General features: G+C 36.9%; 2 protein-coding genes across 2 annotated transcripts; both read right to left on the bottom strand.

Annotated features, from left to right (window-relative positions):
* Window positions 1–4022: 4022 nt before the first annotated feature.
* On the bottom strand, window positions 4023–21988 carry LOC114499106 (olfactory receptor 5B3-like). The gene is made up of 2 exons (XM_036029481.1): window positions 21936–21988; window positions 4023–6502 (listed from the first exon to the last, which is right to left on the bottom strand). Exon 2 carries the CDS (start codon window positions 6472–6474, stop codon window positions 5521–5523), a length of 954 nt encoding a protein of 317 aa, XP_035885374.1. The 5' UTR covers window positions 6475–6502; window positions 21936–21988; the 3' UTR covers window positions 4023–5520.
* LOC114500265 (olfactory receptor 5B3-like) lies at window positions 18729–19640 on the bottom strand. The gene has a single exon (XM_028516914.1). It carries the CDS (start codon window positions 19638–19640, stop codon window positions 18729–18731), a length of 912 nt encoding a protein of 303 aa, XP_028372715.1.
* Window positions 21989–23566: the final 1578 nt, after the last annotated feature.

Here is a 23566-nt window from a genome sequence, read left to right as displayed (position 1 = left end):
TACCTCTTGTAATTTTTATATATTTTATTGAGCATATATGTGGAAATTTAAAAAGAATTCTTGATATTAACTATATCAACTAAATGTAGAACATTGTAAAAGATATAATAATGAAGATTACATTCTATGAGAATATCAACAGAGTGCATGTAAATTCTGTTCTTTTTTTTAAAATATATTTTATTTATTTTATTTTTTAGAGAGGGGAAGGGAAAGAGAAAGAGGGAGAAACATCAATGTGCAGTTGTCTCTCACGTACCAACTACTGGGGACCTGGCCTGCATCCCAGGCATATGTTCTAACTGGGAATCAAACTGGAGAAGTTTTGGTTCTCAGGCCCATGCTCAATCCACTGAGCTACGCCAGCCAGGGCTCAATAATTGCAAGAACTTGAGGTTAGCATTTTGCTTCTTTAGGTAGGTGGTCTTCACTAACCAGATTCAGAATTATTGAAGGAACTGTGCACCATAATTCAAGTAAGAATATCACACGGTTGACAAAAAGTTAGTCTAACCAGATTGTAAGTCTGGAAGGAACATTAAAGATTACCAAAGTTGATACCTTTGTTCTATAAATGAGGAAAATGTGTACTCAGTTGTCCACTGCTATGTCTGAGACTTTGTGAGCTCTGCTATTATACCAAGTGCATCTTCTAATTTTCCACAGGGGTCCACCCATTATTTTTTTTCTATAACAATCCCAACCCCAGGCTCTCATGTGCCCGAACATCCCTTCCAATGATACAGCAGTATTCACATATGCAGTGATGTTGAGAAACTTGCTCAGGTTGTATGGCTCTCAAGTGGAAACTTATGAATAGGACCCAGGTAGCCTGACTCCTATAATATAACTCCACCTTTGCTGGTATATTATTACATCGAATTGAGGTTATAAAGCTGTCTATTCTCCTTTATTATCACTGAGGCTCCTGAAATGTATTCAGTTACTTTCCTTTTAGAGTCTTTTAAAAAGGGATGCTAATGTTTTCTTCTTTAAACTTATTACCATCTGACTTACAGTATATGTTTAGTTATTTATTTTATTATTAATATTTTCCCTCTTTAACATAAGTTTAGAGAAAATATGGATTCTCAACTTTTTTCTACCCACAAATCCTAGAACAGGGCTTGCCATAGTAGATACCCAATAAACATTTGACTAGTGCATCAAATGCATGGCATCCAGATTTCTCTGCTGAAAACCAGATACTTAATGACACCTACTTTTATATCTCCACCTTTTTATTTCAGAAGAATCTTAAGCCCAGTAGAACTCTCATTTCTTTTTTTTCCCTCTAAACATGTTTCTCCTTCTGTGGTTGCCTTACCAGTAAGTGGCAGCAACACCAACCCAGTGATGTGGCATCATTCTTGAGCTCTCCTTTTTCCTTACTCAATGCATCCCATTCCCCAGCATGTCATTTCAATTGTATGAGCATGCAGACTGTATCATCAGAGTGCTCTATTTCTTCACTTTCAGTGCTATGTACTTAGTCTAAGCATCTCTCTTTCTCCTCTGTTAGTATCTATTGCAAACCATGATCATTTTATAGCACTAATATAATTTTTAAATTATTACTGCATTTAGTTGTTTTCTTGTCTCTCTCTCCCTCTCTCATAAAGTTGTAAACTCTATGAGGATAAAATTTTGTCAGTATTGTTTCTCCATTGCATTTCCAAGACTTAATGTATTGTAAGAACTCAATGTATAAGTTGGTTAAATGCACAATTTTAAAATTAGATGTTGAAAAAACTAATAATGATACTATTCAGTCCTCATAAAGTCAAGTATCCATTCACTGAGAGCAAATGTTTAAATGTCATTACTTTTTTCAGAATCCATCCCTTTGAAAGTGATGTTTTATGATTCTGGAATCTTCCTTGTACTGTTTCCTTTGACACCATCTGCCTAAAGCATTTGGGATCATTTTTTTAATCCTCATTTCAACAATACTTTGTTTCATGAAGCCTTTTCTGATTGTCTGAGTAGACATGATCTCTGACTCCTCTGTGCCTGTTACTGTGCTCCATGCAGACATTAATGGTTAGGATTCTTGACACTTTATTTCACTGTCTTGGCTTGAGTTCTCCTAATATAAACAAACAATTTTCCTTACAGAGAGATTTTAGTTTGTATTATTATTTTGTATTAAATTTATTGGGATGACATTGGTTAATATATCATATAGGTTTCAATTGTACATTTCTATGGTACATAATCTGTATATTGTGTTGTGTGCCCACCACCCAAAGTCATCTTCCATCACCACAGATTGGCTCCCTCTACCTTTTACTACTCCCCACACCCCTTCCCTCTGGTAACCATAATACTGTTGTCGGTGTCAGAGTTTCAGCTTTATGTCCCATATATGAGTGAAATCACACGGTTCTTAGCTTTTTCTGACTGATTTATCTCACTTAGCACAATACTCTCAAGGACCATCCGCAATGTATCATCTTTTTTTTGGGGTGAGCAGTACTCCATTGTGATGTATACAACATCTTCTTTCTCCACTCATCTACTGAAGGACACTTCGGTTGTTTGTATGCTTTGGTCACTATAACAGTACTGCAATGAACATAGGGGTACCTATGTCTTTGCAAATAAATGTTTTCAATTTTGGGGGGTAAATACTCAGAAGAGGGGTTGCTGGATCCTGTGGTAACTCTATTCTTAAGTTTTTGAGGACCCTTCATACTGTTCTCCATAGTGGCTGTACCAGTTTATGTTCCCACCAGCACTGAACGAGGGTTCCTTTTTCCTCATAACTTCTCCAACACTTGTTACTACCTGTCTTGTTGATAATAGCTATTCTAAAAGGTGTGATGTGGTATCATTATAGTTTTGATTTGCATTTCTCTAATAGCAAAATATTTTGATAGTTTATTTTTAATTGTATTTTCCATTATCACTTATTCCCCTGATACTCTCTTCCACCTCCACCAACTTCTCCTCCATCCTACAGTCACCACACTGTTGTCTGAGTCCATGCTAACAGTGAAATTTTAGATACTCTACATAGCTCTCCTGTGGGAGGTGGAATGTAGTCTCTTCCACCTTGAAAGTGCACTGAATCTGGTGACTTGCTTCTAAAGTATAGAGTGTGTAGGGAAAAAGGTAACACTACATTGAAGAACCTGGCAAAATTTGAGTGACCATCTTATTTAACTGATCAAAGTAAAATTCCCAGTGACAAGTCATATTGGCAACAGGTATCCTTTGATAGGACATGATGAGAAGGTAACTTATTATTCTTTCGCAAAACCTATAACCCCTGCATAACAATGACAAAAAAAATCAGACAAACATAAATTGAAAAGCCTTCTGCAAAATACTTGATTCTAAAAAATACCTATGGAGGTAATGAAAAATAAGGAAAGACTGAAAAACTGTCACAGATCAGAGAAAACTAAAGAGACCTGACAAATATGTACAGTTTTGCATCCCAGATTGGATTGTGTAGGAGCAAAATGACCTTAATTTAAAAATAGTAATCTAAATAAATCCTTGAAGTGTTACATAATAGTAATGTATCAGTGTTAGTTTCTTAGTTTTGACAAGTGCAATATGATAAGATAAGATATTAGCCAAAGAGGAAACTGGGTGAGAGGTACACAGGACCTGTCTGTTTAGAATCATTGACATTAAATGAATAATCACTATTTGCAGAAGGTATTCTGCAAAGTGAACCAGGTGGGAAACTTACCATAGTTTCATTTTTAAAAATTGAGTTGTATCCCTGAAACCTATATAATTTTGTTAACTAATGTCGTAGTCTCACTTTGTTTTTTTTATGATTTACTAAATAAAATTTATTTCATGGGTTATTTTCATGAAATGAGGAATACTAGTGAAAAAGAATTAAGATAGTTTGATATAATCCATTTGATTGTGTGGTTTCCAAAAAACTGGTTTGTTTAAAAGTGGGAAATACAAATACTGAGGAAGAATATAGAAAAAATAAAACACCTAACCATGTTTTATAAAATGCTCTGAAATTCTTTTTCAAAGAATTCTATAATGGATAATGAACTACTATAAGTGGTTAAAATATGTTAACTGCTGACTCAAATTTTAATTAACTCATTTATTAATTTAACAAATATTTATTCAGAAATTAGCATAAACTAGGTCGTAATTTATGTATTGGAAATGAAATTGTTAGTTAATAGGACAAAGTGACTTCTCTTGTGTAATGCATGCTACCAGTAGGGAAAGAAATAAATAATGATAATAATTTAATAGTAGAGTACTGATCAGAATTATGCAAACTAAAGCAAGGAGTGCAAGGAAGGAACAGTATCCATTGTGGGTTGGGTTCAGTACAATGTGGTAGCATTTAAGCAAACATTTTCAGGAAGTGAGGGAGATTTCTGAGCATGGGTAGCAGCAAGTACAGAGAACCTGGGGCAGGAGCCTGCTTACATTTACCCAGGAAAAGCAAAGAACTCAGTGTGGATGAAGTGGAGTGACTGAGTAGAAGAGGGGTTAGACATGCTGGAGCTCATCTGGTACTGAAGCATTCATGAATGAGTGGCATTAGCCTTTTCATAATATTTGCCATGAGAAAAATGGATAACATTATTATTAATCAGTGTTTCATTATTATTAAATGCTTTCATAAAGTATTTCAATAGTAGTTCAAAAGCATTTTGTATAGTAGTTCATTATCCAGGATAGAATTCTAAACTTTGTAAACTTGTAAATTGATTTGTGTAAAAAAGTAATGTCTTGAGCAAGATGACATATCCATAATTATTATTACATGTTTACCAAACATAAGATAAAGTAGTCATATGCAGAGAAATTGAAAAATTTCCTTATTATTGTTCAGTCATGTTTTCTTGTACTCTGTCCTTTCTGCTTTTGAAAATAATTCTGTGAGCAAACTGTTTCTACCAGTAGATTTACTGAAGACAGAAATATTAATTTTTTCTAATATTATACATATATAGTTTTAAATAAAATGTGCCAACAAAAAGCATTCATCTTCATTTAAATATCCATATCACATTTTTCTTCAATTTAAATCCCTGAAATAGTTTTGAACCACAGAAGTAAATAATGTTGGACATAAATATATATTCTGATACATAAATTATTTTAACTTTCAAATTAAAAACTAGCTGTGTTCCACCCCACTGCTGCAACACATTTCCTACTTTTGCATGTTTGTGCACATGTGGGATTCTGGCATGTGCTTCTCTTCATGGGTTTGTCTGCACCATGTTTTCCACATATACTTGCATTGTCACATGGTACAGAAAATATGAACATGTGAATAAATCAAATATGAGTAATAAGGTTTATTGCAAGTGAGACCCCCAAAATTCCTAAGGTCCCCTTTGGTTACCCTAATTAAGATATTACATATTTGGACATGATATATATTTTTCTGGATGATAAGCTTTTGAAGAAAAAATGGTATTATCTCAATAATTTAGGGGCAGTATGGGCCTCAAAATGAGAATCACTGGATGTTGAACATCTGACAGAAACGAAACTGTGTTACTCTGTATCCTACAGTTTTACAAGGTGAAGCCTAGAGACAATTTTTGCCTTCTCAACAACCTTCTTAAATGCATTTTTGACTTCCTTGTTTCTCAAGCTGTACACCAGGGGGTTCACCATAGGAATGACCATCGTATAGAACACAGATGCAATTTTGTCTGTGTCCATGGAATGGCTAGAGCTGGGCTGTAAGTACATGAAGATAATAGTTCCATAGAAGATGGAAACTGTAGTGAGATGAGAAGCACAGGTGGACAGAGCCTTCTGATATCCCTCAGCAGAGTGCATCTTCAGGATGGTGACAAATATGAACAGGTAGGAAATCAAGATAACCAGGAGAGCAAAAACAATGTTGAAGCTTGCCAGAACAATAAGAATCAGCTCACTAATATGTCTGTCTGAGCAAGAGAGAGCCATGACTGCTGGAACATCACAGAAAAAATGATGGACCACATTGGACTCACAGAAAGAGAGGCTGAAGGTGTCCCTAATTTGGACAGAGGCATTCAGAAAGCCATAGATGTAGGATCCTATGGCCAGACTTGCACACACACCTGTCGTCATGGTAGTGGTGTAATGCAGGGGTTTGCACACTGCTACATAGCGGTCATAGGCCATTGAAGCCAAGAGGTAATTTTCTGTAGTGGCAAAGGCTCCAAAAAAGAACATCTGAGCAGCACATGCATTGTACGAGATGACCTTGTGTCCTAGAAGAAATCCAGTCATGACTGTAGGGGTGACAGTTGAAGAGTAACACAAATCCACCAGAGACAGGTTACTGAGGAAAAAGTACATGGGAGTGTGGAGACAAGAGTCCATGAGAATCAAGATGACTATCCCCAGATTCCCAACAACACTAATGAGGTAGATGAGAGTAAACATTATAAAGAGGGGGACCTGCAGCTCTGGAGCATTGTTTAGTCCTAGCAGGATGAACTCAGCCACTTCTGTGTTGTTCTCCATGGATGGTGTTTGGGAATCACAAGATACCCTATTGCAATGTACAATAAAGGAACATACTGATTAACAAAAAAGCTATTGAATAGAAATTGAAAGCATTAGATAAAAAAGCAATAGGCAGATGTACATTTTTATTATGGTGATAATTTTTACTTCACTATTATTCAGATCTAAAGTATGGGTTTGAAAACAAAATTTAATGCATGCATTACCTATAGAGTTACATATTATTGAAACTGAAGGATTTTTATGAATCATCTCCTATCTTCTAAACTTTGTAAACTTGTTAGCTGATTTGTATAAAAAAGTAATGTCTTGAGTAAGATGACATATCTGGAATAAATACATCTGTCATTTCGATCCTGAGCCTAGTCAATGCTTGTACTCCTATGTTGCTTAAGTGCCAGGAAATGCTCTAGACACATTATGTCTATACTCATTTATTTTTCTCAATAACTCTGTAGCATTGACTAGGTGTTACCCTACTTTACTTAAGAGACACAGAGATTGAATAATATTTAGGTTTAAAAATTATTACTGCCAAAGCCAAGTAATGTGCATAGGCAGAGTGGTCCTTTAGTCCACTGGTCTTAATACAAATAAATTGAATTTAATGCAACTTGCAATTACTCTTTGTCTCCATTGATCCAAACTCAGTGTTTGGGCTTATATAATGAAATAACTGAGACCAATATGCCAGTAGGTGTGGTGGGTAACTGGAGATGTAGGGACATGTACAACCAGCAGAGGCAATTCCGAGGAAAAGACATATAGCATTGGGTGCAGCGCTTGGGCTCTGGGAAGAGGTGCATATCAGCCCTACCATTTGCTACTCAATAGATTTTCACTCCAACTTAAGTACCAAACCTGATTTTCTCCATATACAACATGATGATTGTAATGAGATGAATCTTACAGTACTATTGAGAGAATTAAATAAAATAATGGATTAAATACAATGAGCAAAATGCTGGCTGTGTACCATAGCCTGATAAGTATTGCCGGGATGGGATTAAAGCCTCTGTGTTTGTTTGAGAAAGATGGGTGATAAAATTCAGGGATTCGGGTGTGGATGAGTTTTGAAATTCTGTAATTCAGAATTCAAATTCTTTCTCTGATTTCTGCCCACCATACTTGGTTCACTGAGATATTTGGGTCCTCCAGTATTTCTCTGTCTGTCGATCCTCTGCATCATTACCGATGAGCTGCTCTTTTGCTTAATTTCTTTCCAGTGCTTTCATTTCATAGTTGAATCGCACAGATGGAGGATTGAAAGTTCCTAATTTGTTGGCTGCCTTTAGCCTCCAGGTTTGCTTTGGTAGTGAGATTCATGTTTAAATTTTATATAAATTGTTCTTGAGTGAAAACAATGTTTTCAATCTTTTTAATCAGAATTTGAGGTCTTTAGAAGGACACCCATCATACACTGATCATTATTCTCCCCATTGTCCTAACTCTCTCTTATCTTCTCTGCACAAGTCTAGCCCCTAAAGTCATTAGGTTTGTCAACCTCTGACAGCCATAACCTCTTTTGGAATATATTTTGTTCTGCAAACAATAATAAAATGATGGATATATTTAATTATATTTAGGTATGTGTACATATATGTATTTATATAAACACAACTTTTTGTTTAATCCTCACAATAATGTTGTAAGGTAGGTGATATTATAATTCCCTTTTGACCATGAAGACAACTGAGGACTTGAGAAGCTATGTAAAACTCTATAATTGCACAGCTAAGAAGAGGAAAGTTCAAGATTCATGATTTAAATTCATCTGTGACCAAATCAAAAGTCTATACCCTTAGCCACCTCACCATCAACACTTGTACATGTGTTCGTAACATTGTAATAAAGATGACATAATGGGGAAAATAGCACAATGGATCATGCTGATTCTATTACAAAACGTCTGTGGTTTAAAGGAAGGTTTTCCACTCTCTTGTGCTTTGTGTTAAACCCTCCAGTGAAAGTACAACAGATAGTAAATAAGGTGAATTAAGATTCACTCAATAGGAGTGTTACCTTTTTCTTTGGCTAATCTTTTTTAGGAAAGCCACAAAATGATATTCCATAAGGATCACTATACTTCTTACTCAAGTTTTGACATTTAAACCCTACTCTCAGTTCAGTGTTTGAGAAACAAATGCTCAAAATATCTGGTTATGTGCTCAAATAACTCATAGTAGGTACAGCTGTCCCATGGATTTTTGCATAAATGACAGTTCTCACTAACAATGTGTATGAAATGTAAAAGCTTACCTTGCTCCTGCAGTAGAGGGGACAGTCAATCCTGAATAGTGCTTCTGAAATCTTAAATCTAGACATGGAACTGTATGTATACACACACACACACACACACACACACACACACTATTGGTGATGTTGTCTATCAAGTACTGGTGAAAAAGATTCCAAGATCTCTAAGACAAGTAAAGATGGAAGGAAACCCCAACAGGAAGTCAGAAAACTGAGAACAAGTCTTGAATCCACCATTAATTCTCACTGTGCTTTGGAGGAGGCTCCTGTTTTCTCCTTAATTCTAAAATAAAGAATAAAATTACCTCTCCCTCATTTAGTTTACAGAAGTGTTTGTAAATAGCAAATTAAGAAAACTCTTTAAAACAAAAAGGGGCTATCATTTTAAAATCAATCAATGCAAGATTCATCTTGAGATGTTTTCCCTGGCTACCACTGCAGGCTTATAGCATATCCTCACATCAGGGGTAGAGGAAAGGCCCAGATGCACTAGCAATGATTAGCATTCAGATAAGTAAATGATAGCCAAGGCACCAGAGCACACAGTCTGGTTCCTTTAAAACGATTTCATGTTAAGTCATATTGGAATTTCAGAGGCTAACTCATGGGAATCAGAAGGAGCCATAGAGACAAGTGGTTCTTTGGGGATGTCTCCCATGAAGTCTTCTATAAAACTCTGCTCCCAAGTTCTAAAAAAAGAAGCAATCAAATTACCTGTAGGAAATGAGCTGGATATGGTGAGGGTGCACATGTTTTCATATTACATGTTACTCCCCATTTTTTTTCCTGCTTTCCAGTTACAGTATCCTTTACAGACAACAATAATATCTGTAGTTTTTAGTGTATAAATCTTCAAGTTTGGTCCAATGTATATGGTCATATAATCATAAACAAAATCATCATATAGAGGAGTTCCATGATCAAACAAACACTCTGAGCTTCCCTTGGGGATCAACTCCTTCTCCCACACACTGTCCCAGACTCTCACGTTTATGTCCAAGTAATTATGCCTTTGCAAGAATGTCCTATAAATAAAAGCCTAGTCTACATAGCTCTTCTGTCTGACCTCTTTCACTTAGCATGCTGTTTGTGTGTTGAGCAGGGAATCCTTTGTTCAATTACATTCTCAGCTGTTCAAACTGTCAAAACTTCAAAGAGAGAGGCCAAGGAAACCTTTCACACCACCATCCCTCTCATCTAACCTCCCAGATTTTTCCTTCTTAAAAGGACATGAGTCATACTGGATTCCAAGATTAGCCTGCTCCAGTGTGACTTAATCCTACCTAATTAAATCAGCAAAAATCTTATTTCCAAACAAGGTTCCATTTTGATGTACTGAGGATGAGGACTCCAACAAATGAATTTTTTAGGAACATAATCCTACTTGTAATATATTAGTAGTAAAATCTCTTTTATTATTGCTGAATAGTATTCCACTACAGAAATATCACAGATTGTTTCTAGATTTCTCAGTTGCAGGGCATTGGGGTGGATTCCAATATCTGGATATTTGGAATAAACTTACTACATATCTGTCTAATGTGGTTTTGGCATTTCACTTAGATAATTTCTATAAATTGGATTGCTTGATCAAATTGATAAGCATATGTTTAATTGAATGGAATGGAGTGTTTCCTTATCAATGTTCTATCTGGTTTTTCATTATTAAATATGGGAAATTCAAATCTTCCACTATTATTGTGTTACTATTTCTCTCTTCAATTGTGTGAACTGTTTACTCCCTGTGTTGGGCATGTTTGATGCATATGTATTTATAATCATTATATCTTGCTGGAGAATTTACCTTTTTATCATTGTATAAGTCTTTCTTTGTCACTTCTTATGGTTTTTGAGTTGAAGTCTATTTTGTCTTATGTAAATGTGACCACTCTTGCCCTTTCTAGTGAGGAATTGCTGGACAAGAAGGTGAGGCAGTGGCTACTGGGTCCCAAAATTCTCAGCTGGCTGTCCTTGGGCAAAGATCTAACAGTACGAATGGGAACTTGATGGGAATTGGCAGCCCCGATGCACTCAGGTCTGGCTAGTGGGAAAAGTGTTTGCATAATGTGAACCAGGGTAAGATGAGATGTTCGTTTCCTTCCCCTTGTAGGGTGGACCTGCAGCTGTACACAGATACCTGGAGTTAGAGAGTAGCCCTGCTCATTGGATGCATTTCACTGAAGTAGAACTTCTACCACACATTTGGGGATAATGAAGGAAAGGGGCAGGTCATAGCTTCAATGCTACTCACTTGGTTCTTAGCAAGATGCGTAGCTTTCCTGGAAAATTTTTTTCCATTTGGTATTTGTCCTGAAGGCCATTTCAAGGAACTTTATAATGGTGGGTTATAAAAATACTTTTTTACCCATGGTGTTGTTTCACTGGAAAGATGGCTCATTCAGATCAATATAGATCTATGCAATCTATATTGCATTTATAGTGCAATATAGAAGGCCTGCCACTAAAATTACCTTTAATAAATTTAAGTTTTTATTGTTGACACTATCACAGATGTCCCCATTTCTCTGCTTTGCCCACCTCTATCCAGCCTCCATGCCCCCTGTCTCTCTAATGATCACCACACCATTGTCTGCCACTATAGGTTACCCATACGACGTGTGTCTGGAAAAAGTCCAGCCATTGTTAATATAATAAGAATGGTTTGAGTGACAACAATGTAACCTGGCAGCCAAGGAGAATGGACTGGAATGTGGGTGCATGAACAATGATGACTTCACTGTGCTGGTCAGTGGAGGCAGTAGATGCCTTCGAGTGAGCATGTGTACTCTATGGGCATCACATTCAAAATGACTGAGCCAGTAGAGCAACTAATCTGCACAATATGTTTCGTTAAGCTTAAACCTTCCGCCATGAAAACTATTTGGAAGACTCAGAGGGCTGTAGCTCTGGGCAACTGGTGACTGGCAGCTTCATCATGAAAATGTACCTGCTTATGCACCATGTCTCATGCAGGGATTTTTGGTGAAACATGAAATCCCCCAGGTGACTCAGCCCCTCTATAGCCCAGATTTGGCAACCTGGGACTTCTGGCTTTTTCCAAAACTAAAATCACATTTGAAAGGGAAGAGATATTAGACTGTTGGTGAGATGCAGGATAATAAGACAGGGCAGCTGCTGGCAATTGAGAGAACTGTGTGAGATTCCATGATGTCCACTGAGGAATCATTGTCATATGTGTAATTTTTCTTGTATTTTATATCTTCTTCAATAAATGTCTCTATTTTTTATATTAAATGGTTGGATGCTTTCTGGAAGACTTTGTCATACATGTTCTTTGGCTCATCCCTTAACCCTCTTCCATCTAGTCCCCTGTCCCCCCTCCTCTCTTCTTGACAGTTGTTAGTCTGTTCCATGTATCCATGCCTCTGTTTCCATTTTGTAAATGAGTTTATTTTGTTCATTAAATCCCACATATAAGTGAGATCATATTCTATTCATCTTTCTCTGACTGGCTTATTGCAATTAGCATAATACTCTCCAGGTCCACTCATGCTGTCACAAAAGGTAAGATTTCCTTCTTTTTATACCCCTGATTTTCTGAATTCACAAGATGAAGAGCCCTCTCCATCTACCCCATAGATTGTTATTCTATCCTAACCTGATAATGAATATTAAACTTCTTGGAAATGTACCAAAGATACTAATTTTTTAAAATCAGGAAATCTGAGCCTTCCTGATGTCTACCTCATCTCTTCTTGGTTTTCCTCCAGAATTTCTATCTGGTTACTTCTTATAACTTTTGTCTCAGTTAATATTCTGTTTTTTTATACCAAATATTCCTGATTTCATTTAGTTCTTTGTCCAAGATGTTCTTTAGTTGTTTGAGTATATTTCAGATATTTGTGTTACAAGTGATGAAAAATCATAGCCTACTGAAGAATAAAACCTCAGATAAATAAGTGTAAAGATATACCATATTCATGGATCCAAAGACTTAAAGTTGGCTGCTTTTAGACTCCATGAGATCACAATTGAAACCCATGTAAGGCTTTTTTGAGCATAAATATTGCCATGCTGATTATAAGTTTATATGTAATTCCAAAACGAATAAGCAAAATAATTATGAAAAATAAAAATAAAGTATGAGTATTAAACTTATTTCATTTCACAACTATGAGATGTAGTGATGAAGACACTGTATCATTAGGGAAAAGATGGACTCACAAATAAATGGAACAGGTATAGCATCCAGAAAAGACTCAGAGATATATAAGCAACTAATTTTTATAAAAAATGTAAAAATAAGTACATAACAAAAATTTGTTTTTCAAAACATTTTGCTCAAACAGCTCTCAGTTCACACTCAAAAGCAGAACTGAATATTAAATGTAAAGTGAAACCATATGTTCTACCAGAAACCTCTACACAAATGTTTTTAAGTGTTATTGAGATTAGGGATTCATGTACAGAAGCAACCAGATGCACCTGCAAATTGTAGAACATCATTAAACTGGAACACTGTTCAGTAACAAAATAGAATAACATTGATTTGTGCACCAATATGGACAAACCTCAAGTAGATTTTAATGTGAAAGAAGCAAGCCCTAAAGGCTCCTTGTTGTGTGATTCCATGTACATAAGAGGGATGGGAAAAAGCTCAGTGATTTCTAAGGGTTGGGAGAGTGGAGAATGATTGTCTATAAAAGGGATAAAGAAGGAAATTTTAGAATAATGAAATTAATCTCCATGGTAATGGGCTGGTGAACACATGACTCTGCATTTGTTAAACCCACAGAACTATACACAGCAAAGCATGAAATGTAATATACACAAATTAGAAAGAACCAGCCAGGAGGACAGGAGAATCCCAGGAGTGAACACGGAGTCTTTTAAAAATCTGATTGTACTACAAAGGTGTGAGCTAACCTCTCTGAAGGGAAATAGAGGAAAAAGTGAGCCGATCTAATTAGTGTTGGGAAACAATATGTATAGCAAATTTAAAAGTAAAAGAAACCATAGAAAGGACTATACAGTGGTATCAAGTTGATTCTCATGGGGGTATAGATTAAGAACAAACTGAAGTAAGAAGCAAGAAAGAGACAGGCTCATGGATGGAAAGCAGACAGCAGGTAGTTGTGGGGAGGTTGGGGATGGAGGGAGTGAGCAAAATTTAGGGAAAAGGACTCATGGACATGGACAGCAGTGTGGTGATTACTGGTGGAAGAGGGAATAAGAGGACTAAATGGTAATGAAAAAAATACAATAATGTTTAAATAAAAACAATTATGGAACTCATTTACCTGCAAACCAACACACCAATAAATTAATGAATGGGATTCCTTGAGAACCAAGTCTCTGACTATCAGAGAAGGAAGTTACAGATAAGAAAAGGGACAAGTTTGGGTGAAATGGATTAGAGCAGCCATTGTCAATCTGTTCCATCTCCTGTCACACATAACTAGTAACTAAAATTCTGCAGCACTCTAAAAAATATATTTTTTGCTAATGTGATTAAAAAACAGGTATAATTTTGCTTCATTCACACTGGACCACTATTGTGTTGGCTGCTGTCATTTTTTAATTTGACAATCTAAGGGAAAGAGGTTTGTGCCTCTGACTAAATAGTCAGGCATTAGTTGTTTTAAAAATTCTGTGGCACACAGTTTGAAAATTGTCGATGACAGTCAGAAACATCAGTATACAGTAGTGTTTAACTTCATATAGTTATGAGGGATAGGTAGAGAATAACCCTACATTATGAATGTATACAAAGTACATAAATACATACCTTCTACTTCTGTAGACAAGTGCGCCTAGAAGTAAAACTCCAGTATCATCAAGCGTATCTGGGATTCAAATATTGGCTTTTAAATGCCACTCTTTAACAAAAGAAAGGAAATACTTCATAGAAATGTGAGGTGAAACAGTCGCCAGAGACAAACACAAGCAGGGAGGAGGAGGGATCCATGTTCCACTCACTGGCTCAACAGTCCTGGAAATTCTGTGTATCTTTTCCATTGTCTGGGAAAGAAAGTCTTTCAAACTGTGCTTTTATTCCAAGGCCTGAAAGACAGGAAAAGGCCCAAAGTGCCTAAGGAAGAAGCCCATTAACACCTTTGGGTATTCACCCTCTAGAGCTGGAAAGCTAGCACCATCTTTACCTGTCAATCAATATGTAACTTCTTCACCCTCCCCTATCCTACCAACTATATAAGTCCTCAGAACAAAGGACATGCATGCTTGCCAGGCCACCCCACCATGGACCACTCCTACCTTTGCTACCTTTAGTGTCCTTTACCCTGAACTTGTGCCTTTCAGTCTCCCAGCCCCCACCTAACCTAGGCCCATTGTCTTCCCTGAGAACTGATCACCAATAAACCCTGCTTGCATGTTAATATACTCACTGATCTTTAATTCTTTACTGTATTGGGAGGAGGAACCCAGGTTCCGGGAGTTTGTCCTATAACAGAAATAGTCAATTTTGTGATGGGGTAGGAGAAATACAGCACAAGCCTCTATGTATCACTGTGTAGTAACAGAAAATGAGGAAGTACCAAAGAAAGAAAGAAAGAAAGAAAGAAAGAAAGGAAGAAAGAAAGAAAGACAGCAAAGGAATGAAGTTCGTCAATAGGTCACAAACGAAGAGCAACGAAAGGTAAAAGTAGAACAATCTGAGCCAAAACCAAACCTACTATTGGTTATTTTCCATAATAAAAAATAAATACATGCAAACAGTAAGAAATGACTTAGCAAATAAATAATTGAGGAAAAGAGACATATCTAGCTGATATGATGTGATGAAAAAGCATTTCACTTTAGTCTCTGACATCTGTAATCCCAGTCACATCATGAGGAAATATCAGAAAATTGCAATTGAAGAACATTCTGTGAATTACCTGACTAGTATTCTGAACACCGCCATGGTCAACAGAAATAGGGAAAGATGGAGAGCTTGTCACAGACCACAGGAAAATAAGGAAACACAGTAACTAAATGTAAGCAGAGGATGAAATATCAGGGGGCAACCTAATGAAATCTGAATAAAATCTGCACTTTAGAAAATCATACTGTGTCAGTCTTGGTTTCTTAGCAGTACCAATATATATCCTGTAGGGAGTATTAAGCAAGAATTTTATTCATTTGTATGGCTGCTATAACAAATTACTGCAAACTTTACTCATTCACAGTCTAGAATCCATGAGTTTTTCTTTTTTAAATAAGAAGGGTTTTTTTTTAAAGATTTTATTTATTTATTTTTAGAGAGGGAAGGGAGGGAGAGAGAGAGAGGGAGAGAGAGAGAAAGAGAGAGAGAAAGAGGTCAATGTGTGGTTGCTGGGGGTTATGGACTGCAACCCAGGCATGTACCCTGGCTAGGAATCGAACCTGCGACACTTTGGTTCGCAGCCTGCACTCAATCCACTGAGATATGCCAGCCAGGGCTAGAATCCATAAGTTTAAAATCATTTTCCCTGGACAGAAATCAGTTCATTTCAAGAACCATGCATCTTCTGGTGGCTGCTACCATTCCATAGTTTGTGGTCACACCCTCTTTGTCTGTGCTTCCAAGATCACATAGCACACTCCTCTGTTAGCCTTTATCTGTGGTCACTTCTCCCTGACTTCCTCTTACGGTTCCATGGGAGGGCCTTTAGGGCCCACACAGATGATCCCAGATTAAATCTTTCCTTTAATCACATCCACACAGTCCTTATAGCCAGAGAAGGTAACTCTGGAAGGTTCCAGGAATGAGGATGGTCCTTTGGCAGGCTGTTATGCAGACTGTCACAGGGCTGCACTGAATCTACCGTTTTAACTTTTTTTCTGTAACTCTAAAAGAATCCTAAAATTAAATGATTATTTAAAATAAGAATTAAAAATGGTTCCCAGAGGGGCAATATTACCATAAAGACAGGAGAGAATACTTGTGTTATGCTACTCAGCCCCCAAAACACCAGCGGGAGAATATGAGCTTCTCCAAGCAAAATCTTACAAATAGTGAGCTATTGAAGCCTCTTATTCTATTGAGACAGCAAGTTAGACAAAGGCACACATTTCTGTGGGTAGGTTTTGTACAGTATAGAGGTCTCTGAGAATCGATATTAAAGCATAAGTTTTAACCCCTGAACTAGCATGTTGAATGTCCTATATTTTTATTTTGATAGATACTGCCATGTTTATATTCTATAGATATTTAGAATCATTTTAGTTAGCTGCATTTCCTATGTACAAAGTATTTTTAAATATGATTAGATACTGAACTTTTAAATATTCAATGCCTTTTTCTGATTTTATTTGATGTTTTAGTTGCCACTTAATGAGACACCATTTCTTTTTTTTTTTTAAGATTTTATTTATCTATTTTCAGAGAGGGAAGGGAGGGAGAAAGAGAGAGAGAGGGAAACATCAATGTGCGGTTGCTGGGGGCCATGGCCTACAACCCAGGCATGTGCCCTGACTGGGAATCGAGCCTGACTTTAGTTCGCAGCCCACACTCAATCCACTGAGCTACGCCAGCCAGGGCATGAAACACCATTTCTAAGTAAAACTATAAGATTGTTGCACATGATTGATTTGCTTTTGGAATTGGAGAAATCTTTGTGTCCAAGCATTGGGGTGCACACAATGAGTGGAAAGGCACAGAAAAGTAGAAAATGAGCTGTGCTGCTTAAAATGCACTGTACATCTGTCTAGAAAGTATCTGTTATGGATGATACACTACAATCACCAATAGTTTAAACATTCACCATACGGATATAGCTGGACTCGAAGCTTAATACTTTTACTCATTTCACAAATAGTTATTGAAAATTGGGTATGAAATAGATTCTCCTTAGGACTTCGGATCATGTAAACAAAACAGATAAAGCCACTGCTTTCATAGAGTCTAAGCTCTAGTTGGGGATGAGGGATAATAAAGTGAAGAAGTGAACATTCAGTAGGTGATGACTCATGAGGACCATGCAGAACAACCCAGAGTGCCATGGCCAGGAGTCTCAGTAGGTTGGAGTGTCATCCCCCATACCAAAACTAGCAGGTTCCAGTTCCTGTCAGGGTGTTTTTCTCTATTCTCTTCTTCTCCCTCTAATATCAATAAAAACAAATCCTTGGGTGAGAATGTTTTTCAAAAGAATAACTCACAGTGAAAGGGTATTCTGCATGGAAATAAATATTGATGATTTTACAAAGGTGGCCAACAAAGAAATCTAGAATACAGTAACATTTAAGCACCAACCTTAATGGAATAAGGGAACAATCCACACAGGGAAGAGGAAGTACAAATGCCCTGAGGCAGGCACATGTTTGGTGTTGTCAGATGCAAAATGGGAAGAAAATCAGTGTGAATGAAGTAGGGTAAAAGAAAGAGAAAGTAATAAAAGATCATTTAAATCAACAAAAGTAGACAAGAAATACCAGCATTAACCATTTCAAAGCATTTCCAGAAGCAAAATGTACAACACTATTGGTTTCTATTTGAAGATTCAGGTATCCTCCTGGGGCACAAGAGTGCACTTTGCTTATGGTCTTTTTTTTTTTTTTTTTTAGATGTTATTTATTTATTTTTTTTTAGAGAGGGAAGGGAGGGAGATAGAGAGAGAGAGAGAAACATCAATGTGCGGTTGCTGGGGGTCATGGCCTGCAACCCAGGAATGTACACTGGCTGGGAATCGAACCTGGGACACTTTGGTTCCCAGCCTGTGCTCAATCCACTGAGCTACGCCAGCCAGGGCTCAGCTTATGGTCTTTTTTGTGGCTCTATTTTATGAGTATTTGCATTGACGTGGTAGAAAAAAATGCATGTTGAATGAGTGAATAAAAAATATCCATTTTAAGGTTTTTGACAAGTGAACCTCGAGACATCTTAGCCTTTCCTATTCAGTAACATTTCTGGAAATAATGTTTCTTATTTTTAGGACAGGAGACTTTGGAATGCGTAAGGTGACTACTTTGCGAATTATTTTCCTGTAGTTCTAATGAAACTAGGTTACTGTGCATTGCACAATGTTCAAATAGTAATCCTAAAGACAGTTTTGACTTTAGACAACCTTCATGAGTGCACTCTTAACCTCCTTGTTCCTCAGACTGTAGACCAGGGGATTCAGCATGGGGATGACCATTGTATAAAACACAGATGCAATTTTGTCTGTGTCCATGGAATGGCTGGAGCTGGGCTGTAAGTACATGAAGATGACAGTTCCATAGAAGATGGAAACTGAAGTGAAGTGGGAGGCACAGGTGGACAGAGCCTTCTGATACCCTGAAGATGACTGCATCTTTAGGATGGTGATAAATATGAACATGTAGGAAGTCAAGATAACCAGAAGTCCAAGAGAGGTGTTGAAGATCGCCATATAAAGAAGAATCAGCTCATTAACATGTCTATCAGAGCAAGAGAGAACCATGACTGCTGGAATGTCACAGAAAAAGTGATGGACCACATTGGACTCACAGAAAGAGAGGATGAATGTGTCCCCAGTGAAAATGGCGGCATTCAGGAACCCCCAGATGTAGGAACCTACGATCAAGCACACACACACACCTGTGGTCATAGTGGTGGTGTAATGCAGGGGTTTGCACACTGCTACATAGCGGTCATAGGCCATGGAGGCCAAGAGGTAATTTTCCACAGTGGCCAAGGCTAGAAAAAAGAACATCTGAGCAGCACATGCATTGTACGAGATGACCTTCTGTTCTAGAAAAAATCCAGCCATGACTGTAGGGGTGACATCTGAAGAGTAACACAAATCCACCAGAGACAGGTTACTGAGGAAAAAGTACATGGGAGTGTGCAGACGAGAGTCTAACAGAATCAACACCATAATTCCCAAATTCCCAATCACTGTGATGAAGTAGATGACAGTGAACATGATGAAGAGGGGCACTTGCAGCTCTGGGTCATTGGTTAGTCCAAGGAGGATGAACTCAGTCACTTCTGTAATGTTCTCCATTAATGTGGAGAAACACAAAATGCTTGGTGGCTAGGAGAACAATGAAACAGTGACAAAGACACTTACATTCAGGAGTGTACATGCAACTTGTATTATGTCATTATAGCAATAACTTGTATTTCAAGATTCTGCAGACAAAATATGGGCTTCATAACAAAATAAAGTGCATTAATTATACATAAGTTCACATGTTGTTGAATCTGAAGGATCTTTATGGAAAATTTTCCTAATTTTCAAGTTCAGAAGTTTGTAAATTGAGATATACAAAATTAAATAACTCAATGGATAGCTTATCCACAGTGAATGTACCTGTCAATCAACTTTTCCAAAGCCTAGTAAAAGCTTATACTTGCATGCTGCCTACCTGTCATAAACAACTCGAGGCATTTTAAAAGCATATACATTATGTCCTCTTAAGAATATTATGTTTATCTTGTTATTACATCCATTTAAATTCAGATGCACAAGAGGCTGAGTAATTTTGTATATCCAAACACATATTACTTGACAAGCCATGCTTTGGTCCAAGCTGACCCTTGAATCCACATTGAGTGGTTCCTTAGTCGACAATCTTAATTTTATTTAAATGAAATTGAATTCTACTCAAAGTACAGTTACCTCTCATCTCCCTTGGTTTAAACTCAGTGCTTGGTGTTCATAGCGTCATAACTGAGACATTTATAGGGTAGGAACATAAACAACCAAGAGATGCAATTCTGAAGAGAAGGCATAGTATCTGGTACAGAGCTTGGACTCTGGGCTGAGGTGTGTATTAGCCCAACTGTTTGCTGCCTAGGAATCATTAATCCTAACCTAACTTACCTGAACCTTATCTACTCATCTGCAAAATTAAGGCAGTAATAAGACCTACTTTATTTATAGTGTTATTGTGAGAATTAAATAAGGAAGTATATTAAAACACACTAAAATTCTGCATTTCCCACAGTCTGATGAGTGCTAGATAAAATATTACTATTAGGATGGTCTGATTATCTTTATGTTGGTTTAGAAAAAATGGGTGGCAACCTTCAGGTCTTCAAGTGTGCAAGGGGTTTAAAGTCTTAAAGCCTTCCTCTTCAGTTTGCCTTTTCTCATACCCTGGCTCCACTGAGATTTTCTGTGTCTTCAGTTTCTCCAGTTCTTTGTTTCACACATAGTATTCTCTGCTTCAGCAATTCCATGTGAGCCATTGTTTTGCTTAATTCTCCCCTGCAATCCATGTTTGAGCTTGAAATAGTCCCTTTTCTTATACTCGTTCTTTGTCCTGTTATTCTCATCTCAGAGCAGAATCACAGAAATATGGGTTGAAATTTCCTAATTTGTTGGCTGCTTTTAGCCTCCTGGTTTGCTTTGGTAGTGAGATTCATGTTTAAATTCTTTATATAATTTCTCTTGAGCGAAAATATGTTTCCAAATTTTTAACCTGAATTTGAGGTCTTTAGAAGGACACCCATCATGCACTAGTCATTGTTCTCCATCATTGTCCTAACTCTCTCATATCTTCTCTGCACAAGTCTAGCTCCTAATGTCATTAGGTTTGTCAACCTCTGACAACCATAACCTCTTGTGGAATATATTATGTTCTGCAAACAATAATAAAAACTATGGGTGTATTTAATTATATTTAGGTGTGTATTTATATGTATTTAAATGAACACAACTTTTTGTTTAATCCTCACAATAATGTTGTAAGGTAGGTCATATTATAATTCCCTTTAGACCATTAAGACAACTGAGGACTTGAGAAGCTATGTAAAGCTCTATAATTGCACAGCTAAGAAGAGGAAAGTTCAAGATTCATGATTTAAATTCATCTGCGACCAAATCAATAGTCTATACTCTTAACCACGTCACCATCAACATTTGTACATGTGTTCCTAACATTGTAATGAGGATGATATTATGGGGAAAAAAGTACAATGGATCATGCTCATTCCATTACAAAACTTCTGTTGTTTAAAGGAAGGTATTCCACTCTCTTGTGTTTTTATTAAACCTCCTGTGAAAGTACAACAGATAGTAAATAAGGTGAATCAAGACTCACTCAATAAGAGTGTTACCTTTTTCTTTGGCTAATCTTTTTTAGGACAGCCACAAAATGATATTCCATAAGGATCACTATACTTCTTACTCAAGTTTTGACATTTAAACCCTACTGTGAATTCAGTGTTTGAGAAACAAATGTTCAAAATATCTGGTTATGTGCTCAAATAACTCATAGTAGGTACAGCTGTCCCATGGATTTTGCATAAATGACAGTCTCACTAACAATGTGTATGAAATGTAGAAGCTTACCTTGCTCCTGCAGTGGGAGGGACAGTCAATCCTGAATAGTGCTTCTGAAATCTGAAATCCAGACATAAAATTATATATTTATGTATATATTCATGGTAATGTTCTCTATCAGGTAATGGGGAAAGATTCCAAGATCTCTAAGACAAGCAAAGGTGGAGGAAAACCCCAACAGGAAGTCAGAAAACTGAGCACAAGTCTTGAATCCACCATTAATTCTCACTGTGCTTTGGAGGAGGCTCCTGTTTTCTCCTTAATTCTAAAATAAAGAATAAAATTACCTCTCTCTCATTTAGTTTACAGAAGTGTTTGTAACTAGCAAATTAAGAAAACTCTTTAAAACAAAGAGGGGTAGTCATTTTAAAATCAATCAATGCAAGATTCATCTTGAGATGTTTTCCCTGACAACTACTGCAGGCTTATAGCATATCCTCAGATCAGGGGTAGAGGAATGGCCCACATGCAATAACATGATTAGTGTTCAGATAGTAAATGATAGCCAAGGCACCTTAGCTCACAGTCTGGTCCCTTTAAAATGATTTCATGTTGAGTCACACTGGGATTTCAGAGGCTAACTCGTGGGAATCAGAAGGAGCCTTAGAGACATGTTTTTCTTTGGGGATGTCTCCCATGAAGTCTTCTATAAAACTCTCCTCCCGAGTTCTAAAAAAAGAAGCAATTAAATTACCTGTAGGAAATGAGCTGGATATGGTGAGGGTGCACATGTTTTCATTTTACATGTTACTACTCATTTTTTTTTCTGCTTTCCAGTTACAGTATCCTTTACAGACAACAATAATATCTGTAGTTTTTAGTGTATAAATCTTCAAGTTTGGTCCAATGTATGTGGTCATGTAATCATGAACAAAATCATCATATAGAGGAGTTCCATGATCAAACAAACACTCTGAGCTTCCCTTGGTGATCAACTCCTTCTCCCACACACTGTCCCAGACTCTCATGTTTATGTCCAAGTAATTTTGCTTTTGCAAGAATATCCTATAAATAAAAGCCTAGTCTCCATAGCTCTTCTGTCTGGCCTCTTTCACTTAGCATGGTGTGTGTTTGTGTTGAGCAGGGAACCCTTTGTTCAGTTACATTTGTTCAAACTGTCAAAACTTCAAAGAGAGAGGCCAAGGAGACCTTTCACACCACCATCCCTCTGATCTCACCTCCCAGATTTTTCCTTCTTAAAAGGACATGAGTCATACTGGATTCAAGACTAGCCTACTCCATTATGACTTAATCCTACCTAATTAAATCAGCAAAAATCTTATTTCCAAAGAAGGTTCATTTTGAAGTACTGAGGATGAGGACTCTAAGAAATGATTTTTTTAGGAACATAATCCTACCTGTAATATATTAGCAGTAAACTCTCTGTTACTATTGCTGAATAGTATTCATATATATCACAGATTGTTTCTAGATGTCTCAGTTGCAGGGCATTTGGGTGGGTTCCAATATCTGGATATTTTGAATAAAATTACTAAATATCTGTCTAATATTGTTTTTGCATTGCACTTAGGTAAGTCTGTAAGCTGGATTGCTTGATCAAATGATAAGTATATGTTTAATTGAATGGAATGGAGTGTTTCCTTATCCATGTTCTATGTGGTTTTTCATTATTAAATGTG

The sequence above is a fragment of the Phyllostomus discolor genome, chromosome 6 (genome assembly GCF_004126475.2).
Source record: "Phyllostomus discolor isolate MPI-MPIP mPhyDis1 chromosome 6, mPhyDis1.pri.v3, whole genome shotgun sequence".
NCBI lineage: Eukaryota > Metazoa > Chordata > Mammalia > Chiroptera > Phyllostomidae > Phyllostomus > Phyllostomus discolor.
The sequence above is the reverse complement of the archived record's forward strand: the minus strand, read 5'-3'. Positions and strand labels throughout refer to the sequence as shown.

What these genes read in the sequence shown, in the direction of transcription:
- LOC114499106 (XM_036029481.1), bottom strand. Translation starts at nt 6,474, where the DNA reads ATGGAGAACAACACAGAAGTGGCTGAGTTCATCCTGCTAGGACTAAAC.
- LOC114500265 (XM_028516914.1), bottom strand. Translation starts at nt 19,640, where the DNA reads ATGGAGAACATTACAGAAGTGACTGAGTTCATCCTCCTTGGACTAACC.